General features: G+C 38.0%; 1 protein-coding gene across 1 annotated transcript in view; it reads right to left on the bottom strand.

Annotated features, from left to right (window-relative positions):
* Window positions 1–15,374, bottom strand: part of cntnap5l (contactin associated protein family member 5 like) — a 167,114-nt gene extending 151,740 nt beyond the window's left edge. Inside the window, 1 exon segment of the mRNA XM_036587197.1 lies at window positions 15,292–15,374. Coding sequence (XP_036443090.1) covers window positions 15,292–15,370 — 79 coding nt within the window. The 5' untranslated portion in view covers window positions 15,371–15,374.
* Window positions 15,375–15,774: the final 400 nt, after the last annotated feature.

Here is a 15,774-nt window from a genome sequence, read left to right on the forward strand (position 1 = left end):
CTGCCACAATTTTAAAGCAGTTAAAAACACAAGCATGGCAACTTAAAACTAAGGTAACATCTCACCATGACTGGACTCAAGTGACGCTCGTTGTCATGGTCAACATGTAGATGACCATGTCAACATCTACACTAAGTGGTACTCTACAATTTTGTCTGATTTTAAACAGACTGTTAAGTAGAATGTGTATATAAACACCTCAGCCTTAATCTATAACTGGAATGAATTTAATAGGATTGGCGAGAGCCTTTGCATGTAAACACAGCCAGTGACAGTTTAGCGTCTTTTTCTGAGAATGTACATCTGGTGGGTTGTGTTGTCCCATCATAAACATATATATTAAGGTGGATTGATTTTATAGGTCTATATGTCTCACATATGCATCATGATAATATACATGTGTATGTGTGTATAAGGAGTAAGAAGGGGTACTCATCAGGAAGTTGAATGTCTGAGGGAGTATGGTAATTGTAAAAAGTTGGGGTCCTTGGCCATTGATACTTCCATTTGAAACACGATCATGCCACAACTGCTGTCGCATTGTGCTGGTGCTGTAACTATAAAGAGCATTCAAAGCCGTTTAGCTTCACTTCAGTCAGTGCTACTCAGACTGGCTGCATCCTCAGCTAACCATGAAAGCATTTATTAGATTCCTGGAAGAGAGCAATACAAATACATCTGCTTGAAAGTCTAAAGTCTACAAAGCGGTGGCTCAGATCAGTAATGCTGACACACAATGACTACAGACAACAGAAGAAGACTGTGGAAGCTCAAGGTGACAACGATTCTATGTAACGTCTGAGCAAAGAAGAGTCTGCAGTCTCTTCAGCTTATAAAGGCAAAAAAATTAAACTAGTTCATCTAGTGCACGTTCATCATGCTGCCATGCTTTAAAGAAGATCAAGTAATACATGGACCATAAGTGAATTGTAAAAACTCTACATTTCAAATGTGGAGGCCTTATCGGCAGAAATAAATACCCTTCTGAAGTGGATTTTATTGCCATGCAATATGATACTATGATTAAGCATTGCATTTTTTGAATTAGATCAATCCTTTCATGGTCATTTTCTTGAAGCTACTTTTTAAATGTTCCTTTTTTTAAATAAAACACTTTAGGTAGATTTTGAGGAATTTTGTTCAGAGTATAACTTCATGTGCACCTCCAGTCTGTGTGACTCAAGCACATTACTGGAGGATGAAAAATGCATTAACAAAAGTTATACATCAATATCCATCACAGTAAAATCTTTCCTTTTGTAATTTATCAGCTTTCCATGTACCACAGCTTTGTTTAGTGCTTTTGTAAAGAGAGGAAATGTTGCATTCGCCTGCTGTGATTGCAGCTGGATTCAGTCTGCTGGTGAACAAGCTTGGGCAAGTAACAGTATGACTAGATATTAGGTGTTGGAAAATAGGTGTTGGAAAAAATACAATAACAAAAATGTGACATCAAGGTCTGAATGGTATTATATCATATTGTTTTCTGTTCTTTCCGTAACAGAATCAATGCAATAATAATAATATTATTACTACTACCACTACTAGTACTACTACTACTAATGATAATAATAGCAATACTACTATGTATGACTATAGTAACAATAACATTGAGATACCAAAAGAGTCATAATTCATTTTTACATGACTATTTTCCACCATCTCTTTATCTTTTAGAGGCAAACAGGCTGTTTTGGTTCTGTGCCTTTAGCACTGATTTTGCTCATGACTATATAATAGAGCTATAGATGATAAATAAATAAATAAATAAATACATACATACATAAATCTCATTACCAACACTTACGGCTTTAGGATTTTTTGAATCAGTGATCAAGCAAGTATGGAGTGAAGAAATACATATTTAATTTTTACATTGTACATATTTAATATGTGTACATATTTTACATTAAATGATTATTTGTAAACTAAAACCATTAAAAATACAATGGCAGCAGCCAAGCTATAAAACGCTCATCGGATTAGTACCTTTCAATGATATTTATTTACACACACAATTATCATTCTCAAAATGACTTTCAGGCTTAGTAAATTATCTATTTGCATTGACACATATTTATTGCCTCATATTTTACACCCTTTGAAAGAAACACCCCAGACTGCATATTCATGAAGGGCCCATATTATGAAATATATCCTCCATTTTATGAATAAAAGTGTTTGATATAGTGTGTAAACATTGTTAAAGTTTCAAAACTGACCACCAGTCCAGATCAGGCCCTTAGACTGAAGTTTCAGCCTAGTTGGAGTGTTTCAGCACAGACTGCATTTTGAAAAAAGCACAACATAAGGCAGCCAATCAAAACAGAGATATTAATATTATGTTAATGATATTAGTAAATATAGTTGAAAAATGGTTTCTGATTGTCTTCAGTTTATAAACCCCATGCAAATATAATTAGTGGACCTTAGGAGAAAACATAAAATGCAAGAACAATGCAGGACATGGGCTCTTTATGGCAAACCATATAAGCTTTTTTGCTTATTTGAAAGCCACCGTCTTCTATAGACCCTGTTGGTACATCAGTTTGGACAATTTTTTCAAGTTTGCATGTTTTCACTCAAGCAAACCATTTGTAAATTAGGCTTCAGTGTAAAATAGAAATAGCCATCCATCTGTTTGCAATGATTAGTAAATAATATCAATTGTAAATATCCCACAATCACTTAAATTGCATGCTACAACCACCAAATGAAATGATATACAATAACAGCACACTGTATGTATAAAGGCATCAACGTACAACATGCCTTTCATGATATAAAAAAGGGTAAAAAGTACCAATAGTTTCAAGCTTGACTATTATCCACAATTTTCCACTCTCCACTGATGTGAGCTAGGAAATATAAGAAAATGTTCACCTTTAGATGGCTATTTTCATAATAAGCAGAACTCACTCTCGGTAAGAATCCATTAGAATACATGCTGTGGTGCTTCACGCCTGCATTTCACAGCTTGTGGTAGGTATTTGAGATATTTCTGTTTAAAAGCAATGAGCCAATAAACACAGTACATTATACTGGAGGAAAACAATGATTAAAACACTTTTGTTTTTCGTTACTTAATATCCTTCCAGTGCGTACATCTTTTGACTTTGCACTTCTAAATATAAACAAAATGTATGCATTCATACGCATTAGCAAAGATATGTTTAACAAACAAAACTGATAGGAATAAAAGTATTTAGACACTATAAAATAGCAAACATGGTGAAGGTGAAGGAGCTTCCTAAAGTTCTCAGGGACAACAGTATTAAACAACTCTTGCTACAGATCCATAGCAAAGACCTTAACCATCTCTGTCAGTACACTGGGTTCCATAATATGCAACTGGAAACACAACTAATCTCCCCCAGACAGCTGTGCCATGCAAGATTTCTCTCAGACTAATGATACGGAAGGTACACAAAGCAAAATAAATAATCAATCATCTCCATTCTTATACCCCACACAAAACTCCTCTGCTAAAAAAGGAGCACAGAGATGTGCATCTAAAATTTGCACACAAGCATTTAGACAAACTAAAACTCTTTTGGAAACAAAAATAGAACAAAAACAGGCAATAATTTAGCTCATCATATTTGGAGAAAGAACATTACACCCACAGTGAAGTATGGCAGTGGTAGCATCATGACATGGGGCTGTTCCTCTGGGGGGGGGGGTGGGGGGGGCAAAAAGGTAACTACAACTCAAAGCTGTAAGTGCCAACAGCTTTGTGGCAAAGTTATTAATTTGTGGTGTCTGAAAAATTATTCTACATTATTTCTTAATTCAACATTATTTCTTAAAATTTAATATTAATTTTAATTATAAAAAAGGGTTTTATAAAAAAAATACAGTACATTACACATATAAACTTGAAGTGGATATATACACTGGAAGTATATTAAATAACAGAAACAAAGATGGCTACATACTTTCCCCTCACTGTAATCACTTTATGAAATACTTTTGCATAAAACCCAGTATGACTACACTTTTACATTGATATTTTTCTTTGACATATCATTATATACAACTTGACATATTTTTTTTTGACATACCATTATATACAACTTTACTTCCTAAATGTAAAGCTCAGAAGAACTTCTGTCTAGTTTGCCAGTTTGCCATTGCTCAAAACTCCATCTGTAGAACAGTGAGATTTGGAGGGAGGATTTAGAGAGAACAAACTAGATCCTGATCATAAGATCTCTTAATCACAGCAAAAAGCAATACGTACAGCAGAAATGAAATGTGCAGCACAGCCTACACATCGTCTCTTTGGATTTGACTGATACACGACTGACATCATTTCAAGGATAAGGATCAGTGAAGTGCAAGCAGACAGACAATAATACAGTCTGTCACTGCAGAATCTGATTATTGCAGCTTGGATGACAACAGTATTTTCACTCACTGGTGATTGAATTCAGAAGCAGATTTCTGGGAGTCTTCAGAAATCTCTCTAAAAAAAAGCTCCGCGTTATTTTAGATGTATTACAGTGCCCCTGAAATGCCCTTCTCAATCAACTGGCTGCCATTTGCTGCGTTAATAAGCAATAACTAGGGTGAATTAAGCATTGTCCAGAGCACGTTATTTGTGTATTATTGTGATGTCCACCACAGGCTCTGTGCAGCCATGAGGAGCTTAGGAAAGCTCCATGCTCCCGGGTAAGAAGGACGTTCATTGTTGCTGTTGTTGTTGGTGATATTACTGTGTCTGAGTAGGTAGAAGTGTCTACCTTCCCCTATTGTCATGTCCCCCCATGTTACCCCGTCCCTGTGTTTCATGTTGGGGTTAGCGCTGGGCTGGGCATTTCTTGCTGCCTGTTCAAAATATGCGCTTATGCACTTTGTTTTTAGCATCTTCTTTTACGTCGACGCTACACTATACATCAAAGTGTTTTGCACATCATTTATTGACATGATCAAATACACAATTCAATGCCAACTTCTTAGGGAGCTAAAATGTCTGATAACTGCTGATAATAATTTCTGATGTAATTAAACAGACCCCAGTAGTCCGTGTTCAACAGTGCTTTACTGGCTGGGCAGCTGTTAAAGGGACAATACAGCTAAAGTGAGAATTTTGACCATCTCTATGCTGTCTTTATGCTAACTCACACTACCACAGTGGTTCTGTAGTAGTTTCTATAGTGAGATTTTCCAATTTGCAGACTAAGTAACCCCCATTGTGATGATGCATCTTAGGAAGGTTTGAAAAACTACAAGTTTTGGGAGGAGGACTGTGTATTTATTTATATATTTGTTTGTTTGCTTTTGCTAGTTGGTGAATGGAGAAGGAAAAAAACATAGCTAACGACAGAAATGACTCACCAGATGAGGAGGACAGCAAGCTAAAAGCTACAGTTAGCCAGCTAAGCTATCTAGATACCTTACTTCAGTTTGAGTTTGACTTCTTTTCCCTGGCTGATAGGATAAAAACTCGTCTCTGGTTTCCATTTTGTGCAAAAAAAGATGGAATCCGTGTTAAGTTGTGTTTGATGACTGAGGTAAGTTGTTATGCTACTGCGAGCTCCGTTCAGTGATAAGTGGCTGGGCTAGGAGTCAGGATTGGTTGACACCACAGGGATTCCCAGTGGTAGTGCGATCTATTCGCATAATGCATGCTGGGTATTGTATTGAGAGGACACTAATGAACAAAGGCATGAAAATAATATAAAATCATGCATTCTGTCAAACTGATGAGGCTGAGGGATACAATGTCACAGTGCATAACATGACAAATAACAACAAACTCTAGTTTTAAGTTCTTAAAACTCTAGCAGACATTCACAAAGTCTTAAATTATATAAATATTTAAGTAGAGCCATTATATACCTCTATATTATCTGTGAGTCGATATATCGGTCAGTCCCTAATGAAGACAATGCTTTGCTAAGCCAATCTGATGAGACTGAGACTCAGTTAAGTGTTGACTAAAGGCTGTGTTAATATGTATTGTAGATTCCATGCTCAAATAATGGTTGTGCACGTAAGTGTTGATAAATTAACTAGAATTGTTCATTTTAGAATAGGGGGTCAGTTTATCTTTATTTAGAGCTAATTTAGGGATAACTGACCATTTACTATTGTGGTTTTGATACAAATCAAAGGAAAATAAAAAATATTTAAGAACACTAAACTTCATGTAGATCCAGTGCTCAGGCAAAGGATGTGCACAAGGTTATGAGGTCTAATATACAAATAAAGACACTCTGGAAGATCCATAATTCACTCTAGTTATTGCTTAATAAAGTAGCCATAGACAGCCAATTCATTAGCAGCTATAAGTCTTAATAAGGGCATTACAAGGACATTATAATGGCCAATGAAAATAAAGTCTTAGCATCCCTATTTACTGTTTACTTCCTTTTTTATGGCTCCATTTAGTTATTCTGTCGCTCACGTCATGAGCCGACAGTATGTTGATTTAAACGCCTGCATTTGGTACACAGCTTGGCATGTTTCCTCCTGTAAAATACTTCTTGTCTCATTTCCGTGGCGGTACATTATCTTGGGCTCAAGGTCTTTGCTGGAGCTTGTCTGAGACAAAGCTGTAATTACAGATGAAGACGGCTCCCGCATCTCAGGAGAGACCCAGGGATAGATAGATCTGCTGTCAGAAGAAAAACAAAAAAAACACACCGTGGTCGCACATCTTAGATAATTAGACACCTTCCCAGGGAATTGCAAACCATCAGAACTGTCCTGTTGTGTATGTGCGCTAATCTGGAGTCAAAGTAATGTCTAAAAGCTTTGTTTTGAATGGAAAGAATGTCCAATTGAGTTTACTTGCCAGGCTGGGTCCCCCTCTCATGTTCATTTCACATCTGAAAAACCTGTCTGAATCCAAATGTCCGTCTGCAAAGCTCCCTCCAGAGAGTTATCTAGCTTTAAGCCATACCACCTGATCACCATGCCAATTCATAGCAAACAAGTATATAATCACCCGCAATGTGTTCAACACAAACCCACCCACGCATGCCAGCAAACACGGTAAACAAGACGCAAACACACGGGAAGAGCAAGTTCAGTTCATTTGGACTGTGCTTTGGAAATTGTTCCACGGGAACAGCTGTGAGCTAATAGCCGTCTTTTCCACTGTTCAAAGTGCCTCACACAGGTGTTAGTGTATATAATGATGGCAATCAAAAGAAGAAAAAAACACATGGGAAGAGAGAGGCAATAATATAAAAACTGCAGAATCTCTAAAAGTCTAAAAATGTATCAACCTGGTATGGTTTAGATTCTGATCATAGCCCCTTTATGCAGGCCCCCTAGTGATACACTGTTAGAAATAAAGGTGCTGTGCAGGTACATTTTTTGTTCATAAAGGCACGAACAATGTAAATGTACCCTCAAAGGTACAACAGTCTAATTGTGTACCTTAAATAAGTTTTTCCCAGTGGAAACGTACATACATGTGGCTTTTCATAATCAAATGTTTCAAACAATGAAACAAAAAACCTGGAGACAAGACGGGGGGTGTGGAGTCAATACAACTTAGAAAACATAATTTCAATGGATTATGGTACAATTATGTTCCCTGACTAAAGGTACTGAAATGTACCCTTGAGGGTACCACCGCAGTGACAAGAGGGGTACTGCCCCGGTGACAGCTTCACACATTTTTTTTTTCTGAGAGCGTAGAGACACTGGCATCTACAACTGATCAATTATCACATTTTAAATATCAGACAGCACCACTGAAAAAAAAGGTGAACCTATATAGTAAGTGGAGCTGATAAAATGGACACTGAACAAGGAGGTGGTCACAATGTTATGCCTGATCGGTCTATGTTCTATGAAACATGCCATCAAACTATTATGGAAAAATATGTCTAAATGACATTGTACTGATATAAAGACCCTTATAAACATTTGATCCATTTTTATAAAATATATATTTCCAAGTAATGGAACCTTTAAGGCATGGGATTAGGTGAGAATGCTATGAGTTCTACAAAAGATGCCATGAAAATAATACAGGAAAATATGTATGAGTGTCATTATACTGACATAAGGGCTATTATACTTAACCAACAAGCATCTGTTCCATTTATAAAAGTGTTATAAAGCATCATCTCCATAGTATTGGTCAAAGTAAGAACGTATTCTATCAATTCTATGAAAGATGCCATTAAACTAATAGAGGAAAGTACGTTTCAATGACATTGTACTGACATAAAGGTCTTTATAATTAAATTATAAACATTTTTATTTCATTTATAACACTGCTATAAGCATCATTTCCAAGCAATGGAACTTATAAGGCACAGTAATGGGACTTATAAGGCACAGGTCTAATTAAGAATGCTATATGTCAGTTCTATGAAAGGTGCCAACCAACTATTATGAAAAAAAATATGTATGAAAATGATTAGTTTGAAAGCATCTTTTGTAGACCTTACAAATACAGACATAAGCTGTTCATAACTCCATAAATAAACTATTCAGTGTTTATTTATGTGTCAGCTCCCTGTAGATAGCCTTTGTATAAAGTTTTATGTAAAAATCTACTGATTTGTCATGATGAAAGAAAAGCGACAGTGTTCTTTGATAGCGTTCTTTGATCAGAAGAATACATAAAAAAGAGTTTCATCCTCTGCTCAAAAGAGTTTAGCGACTTCACAGTCTGTGTAGCTCCACCGGTCCATTCCACAACACTTCCCTACCTGTTTCTAAAAAAGACTCATCCACAATTCACCCACCATCCGTCTAATAAGGTGTGCTCTGAACTTAACTAACCTGTCGCTCCACAGCCTATATCAACTCCCCAAGCGTGAAGTACAAAGTGAGTTTGACATACTTTATATCAGTGCTTCCCAGGCTTGCCCCAAACAGTTTTAAGTTTTCCCTGCTGGAGTGGAAGTAATCAAAAAAACTGTAGCTGATATTAAGTCAGAGAAAGGACAGAGAAAAATGTCTGCATCAAATACAGTGAACTAAAAAGAAAAAAATGGTACTGTCTCCTCAGCAATAGCTCAGAATAGCCTACCTTTTTATGGTTATTTTTGAACCCCCCTCAAAAATGCACCTCCATAATAGACATCAGTTAGCATGTTCTTGTTTTCATTGTTCTCATTTTAGAGAGTCTTAACATTTTAGTGTTTTGAATTACATCTTCCTTCATAGTCACTTTGTCATAAAAGGGTGTCCTAAAACTAGCATTTACTGTTATTTGTCATGTAATGTAATATTCTGTAGGCATCCCTCAGCCTCAATCGGTTTGACAGAATTCAAGATTTTTTTTGTATCTTCATCCATCACTGTTCTCTCACTACAATACCCAGCATGCATTATTCAAGTACATCCTACAACCGTTGGGAATCCCCCAATAGTAATAAAGAAATCTTGACTGCCAGCATACTCGCTGATGTAGAGGCTAATCAATACACACGTGATATCTGGCTTCCTAACAGTAAGTTAGCTATCAGGCTTCCTTCTGCATTAGTCAGCTAGCAGGAAAAAAGCATTTCAAACAGCACATCCACAAGTATGTTCCCAAAAGTGTTTGTAGGTTTTCAAAAGTTCCTCCCATCTTCAAGAGACAGTACTGTGCAAAAGAAACCACCATTCATTCAACTTCCAGTCAAAACAGCCATAACCCCCTTACATAACCAGGGCCTGCCGGCAAGCCCAAAGTTTAATTACACACTTCTATAACCTAAGAATAGCTCAGCCAGTTTGCATAGAAGTCCCTGTAGTTACTGAATAATACTCTTTAGTATTTACTAAAGACAAGGGGTTAGTAAAAGTTACTCATTTTTCACAAGACATTTCTGAGGAAATTGGATATTAGGTAATCCACACCAACATAAAAAGTCAAAGGAAAATAAGTGAAGTTTCCAAAACTGGGCCTCAAAAATGACTTAAAAATACAGAGAAAATGGGACTCAACCATACAAGACCTGGAAGACCACCAAGCCTGTCACCTTCAGATAAACAGTACTTGAAGCCTTCATCTTTGAGAGATCATAGAAAAATCAAGATCCACTCTTTCTTCAAAATTAAAAAAAGTTTCAGCTATGGGTCTGAAAGGATGTGTAGGTGTCAAGAACAGAAAACAAAACAAAATAAAAAAAAACTCAACACAACTGGACACCTCAGATCTTGAATACTGTTTTATGGACTAATGAGTCTAAATTTGTGATTGGGATTACTTCCATTCTGAGAAGGAGAAAATACAACCAACTTCTAAGACTGAACTTTGGAGGGTAAAGGGTTCTATATAGCACCAAATGGTACAAGCTACACTCTTAAAAAGATGGCTCCTCAAGGGTTCTTTAGTAAAGGAAATGATTCTATATAGATCCATGAACACTCAAAGAACCCTTTGCATGATTAAAGGGTTCTTTTCCATCGAGAAGGGGTTCTTCAGATTGATGGAGAATGTGCTGTAGATGATTCCATATAGAACCTTCTTGAAAATGGTTCTATAGAGCACCAAAATGAATCTTCTATTGTCACAAGCTTGACATCACAGCAATAGAAGAACCCTTTTTGCTGCTATACAGAACCATTGTCTTTACTAAAGAACCCTTGAAGAACCATCTTTTTGAGAGTGTAGTTATACTCCCTGATGGAATCAGACTCATCTCCTGAAGCGCAGGCCTGCAATCCATGCAGAACCAGCGCATAATAGAAAAGAGGGATCTACAGCCTCCAGAGAGAAAACATAAGCAAACTGTAAGAGGCTTAATATGTTGCAGGATAGAACTTTAAGATTTCACAATCGTGAAAAAGTATTATTTGACTTTTATAAGAAGCCAGCCTACAAAACATTGCATAACAAGCATCTGTTGGACTTGTGAATCAATTCCACTGATTTATTGAAAAGAACCGGTTCAAAGAAAGGTTCATTCACAAGTTGGACATCACTAAGGGCTGGAGCTGAGATGCACTGAAGCAAGATCTCATCATTTCTTCTCCTCTTTGCAGTAATCACTTGGTTCAGCACAGTCAAGTAGAGAGATTTATTTTTTAACACATCTATTATTTTAATATTTTTTCTGTTTTTTTTTGTTCACAGTACCCTTCCCTCGCCCTTTTCTTCTTCCTTTATTCAGATTTTCCCCTAATGGAAAGTATGAATAAAGGTCACTTGCACTTCTTTCAAAAGTGTCGCTGAATAAGAGGTTCATTGCTGATTAGTTCAGGTCTGAGTAGGTTCTGGGAAAAATAATCAGAATTATCATTTCAAACATGTAATGAAATAATGAGAATCATCAGGTAAAAGCCAGTGTAGGTGTGGGACATTTCCACTTACCAGCTAGGCATAAAAGTAATTTCTAGAAATTTAGAAATTTAACTCAAAATGCAATTTGATTTTGTACATCATGTTGTTCAGCCAGCCCAGACCAGCCCACCCCAAACTTACTCTTTCAATATGCTACAAATGAATGCTAGCTAAGTAAAGAAAGTTTAGTGTTCGGATATGTCCTCATCCTCCTTAAGTAGCTTTTTCATTCTTGTCTTCTCAGTGCTATCTTGATTTTGTGGAACTCTTGCTATATCAGTAATGCAAAATAAAGTGATGAACTCTGTAGAGCACTGCCTGCTGCATCAGCCAGTATTAGATTTACTCTGTCATGCTAAATTTGATACTCTAATCTTGTAAAGCTGATGTTGACTTTTTATTTGAATACTTGTTCCACCATAAATTGTGCAGCAGTTACATGCTAGCACCCCTACAGGTGTCTCATGTGACTGCTACATCATTTAAGGTGGAAGGGGAAATGAATAAAAGAAGCTAACTTCAGCTTCATCTAAATTCAACAAATCAGTATAACTTGAGGTGGGGGCCACTGGTTCTTAAAAAACATGGTTCTTCAAGGGTTCTTTAGTAAATACAAAGATTCTACAAAGAACAATGAACACTCGAAGAATCATATGTATGCATATATGTTTTTTTCATGGTGAAATCATTTTTCAAAAAGATATGGTTCTACACAGAACCTTTTTGAAAAAGGTTCTTCTATTGTTCCACTGTCAAGCTTGTAACAATAACAGAACCCTTTTTAAAGCTATATAGAACCCTTTTCAAAATATATAACACCTTCATTTCACCATGCAAAGAACCCTTTAACCCTCCATTGCACAATGCTGCCTCAGGGCAACAAACTCATTTTCCTCACTTAACAATAACATTATACATATTTAAAGACAATGATAGGGTTAACAATAAAGGGAAGAGTTTGAGTAAGTCAATAATAGGCATGTACTTGGTGATACTATCTTTTTTTAAAACTCATTTTTATCATCATAATATCATTCATGGATTTAGCCAGTTACAAGCCACATCTCACCACTTCAGGGAACACAGCTCTATATAATTTTTTCCCATTGTTGCACAATGTTGCCTCCAGGCAGTATACTCCAAAAGGACCCCTGCACACATTATTATTTTTTTATGTTTGTGAATTTAATAATCAGGTCTGAAAAAATAAATCAAGGACCATTTTATGCAAGAAAAGTGAATTGATTTTTTAATGGCTCTCATCATGTGTGCAGTAGGTTAAGCAAATGATTCTTTGGGTGTTCATGGTTCTATACTGAACCATTGTCTTTCTTAAAGAACCGTTAAAGAACCCTTTCACTTGGATGTAACATTAATAGTTTGTCTGCATGCTCTTGTACTTGTGAGTTTATTCATTAGCTCACTGTAACTGTCCCAAAATGTTCCTGGCCCATCAGGAATTCTCCCGAGTCTCTCGAGTACCCATCCTGGCATTGCTTAGTCGTAAACTCTTCCTCCTCCAGCTTTGTGCTGCTTGTTAGCCTGCTGGCCTCATAGTGGATCAGGGTTACTTGCCTGCTCAGAACTGGCTTGAAATTATTTTTGCAATACTTTTGCAATTACAACTTGAGAAAGTTTTGTCAAATAAATAAAAACTACTGTAAACTGCTGTAGGCAGCTGCTATAAATGAGTTCAAAAGAAAAACTGAAGAATCAGAGCCTCTTCACACACACAGGCACACACACATGCATATACAAGCACAGCAACGTCTAGATGTACATACATACAAAGAATTTGAGCATCAGCAACACATGCTGTGGCCACATCCAGGCACATTTTGCACTGCGCCTTCTCAAGTGTACATCTGCTCCTGTGAGTTGAAATCGAGTTAGCCAGCTGGTAAATATTCTTTCAGCATATGCTGGAGGCTCACGCCCCCCGTCTAGCTGCTGTATCTGCTGCCAATGTTAACGGATGCCTCTTGAGACACACTGCTAATTTACATCTGGTACTAAAGGGGAGTTCCACCAATTTTTTCAAAATCTCAGCATGATTACATAGTTAAGAAGTAAATACAGTCATTCAGACTGGATTGATGTGAAATGTTCTGTTGTAGATAAACATAGCGAATCAGAATTGTTCACAGTAGTGGTGACTGGAACTAAGTGTCTGAAGTGTTTAATGCCTCTAAAGTTTCGCTTACAGAAATTTATTACATAAAATGGTTACAAATATGCTGTGTTATGATAGTTTTCCAGTTAGGTTTAGTCCTAAAATGTACTTTTTAAAATATATTTGTGGCAGAGCGGTACATGTTGGACACTGTCAAACAAAATAGTCTGGTGACACTTTATTTTGAGTGGTCCTTTTAGATGAAACACTCAACTGATTCTCAGTAACACACCAAAACTTGTAAGGGTTAGGTTTAGGTTCTGGGTTGAGGTTAAGGTTAGGGTTAGGATTAGGGCTAGGGTTAGATTTTGCATAACATATTAACATATTAACAGTACATCTTCAAGATATTTACTTCAGATGCTTCACTACTGCTACTTCACTGATATGTTGTTAATGCGCTACTGATACTCTATTAAGAGTTTATTAATCATCTACAAGGGACCAGTCCAAATAAAGTGTTACCAATAGTCTCTAAAGAAAACCTACCGCTATTTTTTCATTAACAACACTGCATATAAAAACCTCAGAAGACATGTGTAGGTTTACTGGTGGTTTTGGACTGTTAATAAAATATGCTTGTGATGTAGACATTGTGATCCTCTCACCACCACTGTTAAGAAATCTGAATCTACAATGCACATCAGAATACTTTGAACTGTCTCAATTACTGAGTTATGCAAAAATTTTGAAAGATGGTGGTGGTTCCCCTTCAAGAGGCGCCACTTAATTGCTCAAGCTTTAGTAAGTGGAGTGGAATATGTAACCTAATCAGCCGTACTTCCAATAACTCCGCCCATTTTCACATGTATGACGGAGAGAAAAACATGTTGCCAGGTTGGTAGAGAACACGCGAGCAGAATGCATCATGTTTGTGCCTAAAACTGGCTCAACACGCTCAGCACATCTGGCCCTAATTGCGCCGCTCGCGAGTGAAGAGTCCTCCATTCAGTGCAGCTCGCGCGCGCTTCTTCAGACTGGATCCAATTACGTCATAAAGGAGAGTGAGAAAGGAAATCAGAGCGCTCTCAATGAGTTAGGGTGTGTGCGCGTGAGAGAGAGAGAGAGATGAAATAAAAGCGAGCGACATATTCAGCCACTCTATTCCGGAACGCCGGTGAAAAAGCCTTTTTTCCCTGTCAGCGCTGGCGCTCTTGTTTCTCGCGATGACTAACTGTGAAGTTCGCGTCATTTCCAAGAAAGCCCCTGCAAAGCTTTGGCACATTGCCTCAGCCCACCCAGCCTGTAGTACATGTCCGTATTCCTGTGCACTTATTCTCACCTCTTCTCGTGCTGCGCTTGATCTGACCTATTGGGCAGTCCTGGCTAGGCTTGGCGTGAAAAATACAGTTGAGGGGTCAGCCTGTATTTTCTGAGAGTCAGCACTGCCCAGTTAGCCTGGAAGCCAACCGTGGAAGAAACCATTTGAGCGACTATAATGAAATAGGAAAAGTTTCTGGGTTGAGTTCTCCATGACCATGACGCAGTAGACTGCCCTCACGCTGGACACTGATGCTTCAGATGATCTGAGGGCTGCGGTTCACTCGCCCGAGCGTCAACTTTGTTGTAAAGAAGTGTGGAAACGAACATATTTGCATGTTTCAGTATAAAAGGCTAAAATAAGGCTTTGAAAGTTTCTTTTAGAACGACGAGCACGCGCAACAGCGGAGCGCGATAAACTGTATAAATATGACTCTTTGGGTTGTTGGGCTTACAGTAGCCCAAACTGCGTGACCAGCTCACTGGTCGCCCTTTTGCGATCCCGTTTGCCATTTTGTTGAGTTTCGACCACGGAAATTTCTGCGTGTCAGTCAAACAGGGGCTCGTTTTATTGAGAACTCTTCAGACAGGCTACTGAAATGAATGTACTCACAGTTGCTGGCCCGCAGCGCTGAAGTCAGAACACTCAGCAGCGCGACGAGGAGCATCCGCGTGTCGTTCTGCGAGCCCATGCTGTAAAGAGTACTCCGCTTTACTGCTGTAGAGCCAAAGCTACTTTCCAGCGCACCTCGGTAACTCCAGCCTTTGAGAAAATAGCTCCAAGCCGTTTGCTTTGCTGTGTCGAGCCACAGAGAGGGGCGGCCACCAGTGAACGCTCAGCGTCTCCACTGAGCCTCTTATAGGCTCTCTCTCTCTCTCTCTCTCTCTCTCTCTCTCTCTCCCCCTCTCTCTCCCTCTCTCTCTCTCTCTCTCCCCCTCTCTCCCTCTCTCATAAAGAGCTGCATCTGACTTCACAGAATACATAAAAAAGCACTGATACTCTGTGTTTAAAGCGAAGCGTGAAGCTGCTGGGCTTCCTAAGTTTCAGCACTGGACAGCTCCTTAAACGCACCCTTAAACCACTCATCCAGGAATA

This window comes from Colossoma macropomum, unplaced genomic scaffold (assembly GCF_904425465.1).
Source record: "Colossoma macropomum unplaced genomic scaffold, Colossoma_macropomum, whole genome shotgun sequence".
Taxonomy (NCBI): domain Eukaryota; kingdom Metazoa; phylum Chordata; class Actinopteri; order Characiformes; family Serrasalmidae; genus Colossoma; species Colossoma macropomum.